Source organism: Cynara cardunculus, unplaced genomic scaffold (assembly GCF_001531365.2).
Source record: "Cynara cardunculus var. scolymus isolate 2C unplaced genomic scaffold, CcrdV1 Un_Scaffold_2854, whole genome shotgun sequence".
NCBI lineage: Eukaryota > Viridiplantae > Streptophyta > Magnoliopsida > Asterales > Asteraceae > Cynara > Cynara cardunculus.
Window position 1 is genome coordinate 46869 of NW_020201241.1, and position 2875 is coordinate 49743.

The 2875-nt window shown below is 39.8% G+C and overlaps 1 protein-coding gene across 1 annotated transcript; it reads left to right on the plus strand.

Annotated features, from left to right (window-relative positions):
- Window positions 1–766: 766 nt before the first annotated feature.
- On the plus strand, window positions 767–1345 carry LOC112503303 (protein starmaker-like). Its single transcript, XM_025107367.1, has one exon. The coding sequence runs from the start codon at window positions 767–769 to the stop codon at window positions 1343–1345; it is 579 nt and encodes a 192-aa protein (XP_024963135.1).
- Window positions 1346–2875: the final 1530 nt, after the last annotated feature.

A 2875-nucleotide genomic window follows, 5' to 3' on the forward strand; every position in this document is an offset into this window, starting at 1 on the left:
TGCTAATGATCCCATGGTGGTTGTCCCCGCCATTGGTGAAGCCAGCACCAGAGGATCTGAGGATGCTTCTTATGGAACTCCTCAGATACATGCTGCTGATTCTCAAGAAAATGCATTTAAGATGCCCAGTGGTAATTCTTCAGATACTATTGATGACCCCTCAGGTATACAACAAACCTCCCTTTCTTTCTTTGTTACTAACACTAAGCTCTCTTATGCTCAATGGTCTCCTATCTCTATAGTTTCTTTGGAGAATGAACCCCCAGTCCCCGAGACTGAAGCCTATTACATGGCTGGGGATGTCAAGCTACTGCTCCATGCCATCACAACTGTCCTCGACAAGATGGATGAAGTGCAATAGGGAATGTTCTCAAAGGATGATTTGACTCATGGCCTATCTGTTGTCCAAGCTAAGGTGCGTAAAGTTAGATAAACATTGAACGTCATGAAGATGGAAGTCTAACAGAATTCTGAAGCTGTCGTTGCACTCTCCAGGCATGGTGAGCTCCTTGAACGGATCTTCCAACTTCTTCAGCAACCAACACCTGTCCATGAACCCTCCTTTATTGTATCTGATCGTCATTAGCTGGATAAGGTTGCTAAATTCAACCTTCATCAAGCCGAAGCAATTATCTCCATCGAGCAATAGCTGCAAGACCTCGTACCTCACCATCAAGATTTAGTTTCTAGCCTACCTCTCTCAGTTGTTAATGTTGATAATGACAAAGAGGGAGAGAAATCTAATGAGGACCTTGGTGAGAAGACTATGGAGAAGTTGGCTACTGAGGATGCCAGGGAAAATATCCCTAAATCCATCGATGATGATGATGATGCCGATGACGTCGTGGATACTGCTGCTGACCATGAAGACATTCGTTCTTCCACCTCTACATTTCTAAATGTTGGTGATGAAGATGATAAAGATGAATATGATGATGATGAGGATTCTAAACCTCAACTTCCAAATACAGTTACTGATCTTGGTGGTAATGATGATGATGATGATGACGATGATGATGATTTCTACGTCCAAATCATACCAATACTACCAGCAAAAGGAATCTTCATCAGAAAACCTGCTTTCGAGGGGGATAAATCATCAAGAAACCAACACTCCTCAGATAAAGGAAAACGAGTGGCTGATGAAAACCTCTCCCTAGTTCTTGGGGCGATCAGTCAATCTGAGAATGTAGACATTTCCAGGTTTGTACCTCTCTCTGCAACAAACCCTCCTGGTCTCTCAAACCATATCTTATCTATTGAAACCCTAGAGGACAATGAAGATGGAGATGAAGTCAACACTCTAAAACCCAGGAAGTCATCTAGACAACTTAAGTATTCATAAGTTGAAGAAGACCTGAGGATGGCTCAGCTGATAAGTCAACTAGACCAATCCGGAGTAAAAATTCCTCTTCGTACCTATGGATGTGGTGAGTTTGATTTTCTTTTAGAAGTTGAACGTGAAGAATCCCTACGTGCTGAACAAGAGCTGAGAAACATCAACTACAACTTAAAGACAGCTTGGAGTTAGCTAAGAATCAAGCTGACCAGTCACTTGCTGAAGGGAAATTCAAGAGGGAAGATCCACTTAGTGCTCAAGCCCAACTCTTGGCAGAAGCTAAACGAGAAAGACAACGGGTGCTAAAAATGAAGGATCGTCATCTCAACTGGTGCAGAGAAAGGATCAAAAAAAGAATGTGCCCACACAAAATCTCAAACGTTACTATCAGTGGTTGAATGAAAAATGGTGCTCTACTTATTTCAATGGTCATATTCTGAGAGAACAACGATGTTGTCACTGATTATACTTCCTTCCTCAGTCAGTATGGTTTCTACGAATGGCTCAAAATTTGACAGGCTTTCTAAAAGTCCAAATCCAAGCACAAGGATTACATTGAAGAACTTCTGAATGAATTATTCAACAAGGTGTTGAAGATCGTCGAGGTTCCTCCTCTATCACAGAAGCTCTCTCGAAGAAAGAATCTTTCTGATCCTAAAGAAGGTCCATCAACAAGAACGAGGATGATACAAAATTTCCTGTGGATGAACTCTTCAAGGATAGAAAGAAGTCAGATATCTCAATGTTGAATATGTCACTATCTGAAAAGGGTTCTTATATACCCAATACAGTGCATGTGAAACCTGAATATGGACTTATGTTCATTGACTATGATGGTCAATATAGATTTCAACGAATATCTGAGTTCCATATCTTCCCAATAGATCACTTAGAATATCTAAGAACTTGGCTGAATCATGATCTATATGGAGAGATGATGGACCGCAAGATTCGAAAGGAAATGCTCAGACGTAAGATGCAAAGAAAAGATGTTCCAGATTACATCAACTTCAACAATCTATATTAAACAAACCTTTCAATCTTGTAAATCTTGTATTTCTTTATCTTTTTTTTAGTGTATAGCTTTGATGGGCCGTGAAACACCACAGCCCCAAACAACAATTAGGACCAAAAGCAAGTATACAAATAGTCCCAATATCGTTTTTCAAGTAATAAAAGTGGTACAAGTACCGATATCGTCCACAGGGATCGTAGTAAAAGTTTAAAAGAAAGTAAAGTTAAGGAAATGATTTCAGAAGRCGAATTCGAAGACTTAGATTAGAACAGAGTTAACACAACTAAAAACAGGAGATAACAGAATATAAAAGCAAGCTAGGGTGTATGACTTTTTGAGTGAGATATAAAATTATTTCTAGTCGACCAATGCTGTCAAAATGCTACAGCATGAAACCATGCTGACAGATTCCTACAGCATGCAATCAGTAACAACTATTTTTACCAATTACTTTGAAGGTATTCCTCTCGGACTTCACCAATGCACTGATATTATAGCTTTCAACCCATATCTCTATGAGG

Coding starts and splice junctions, on each gene's coding strand:
- LOC112503303 (XM_025107367.1), top strand. CDS start 767: ATGGAGAAGTTGGCTACTGAGGATGCCAGGGAAAATATCCCTAAATCC.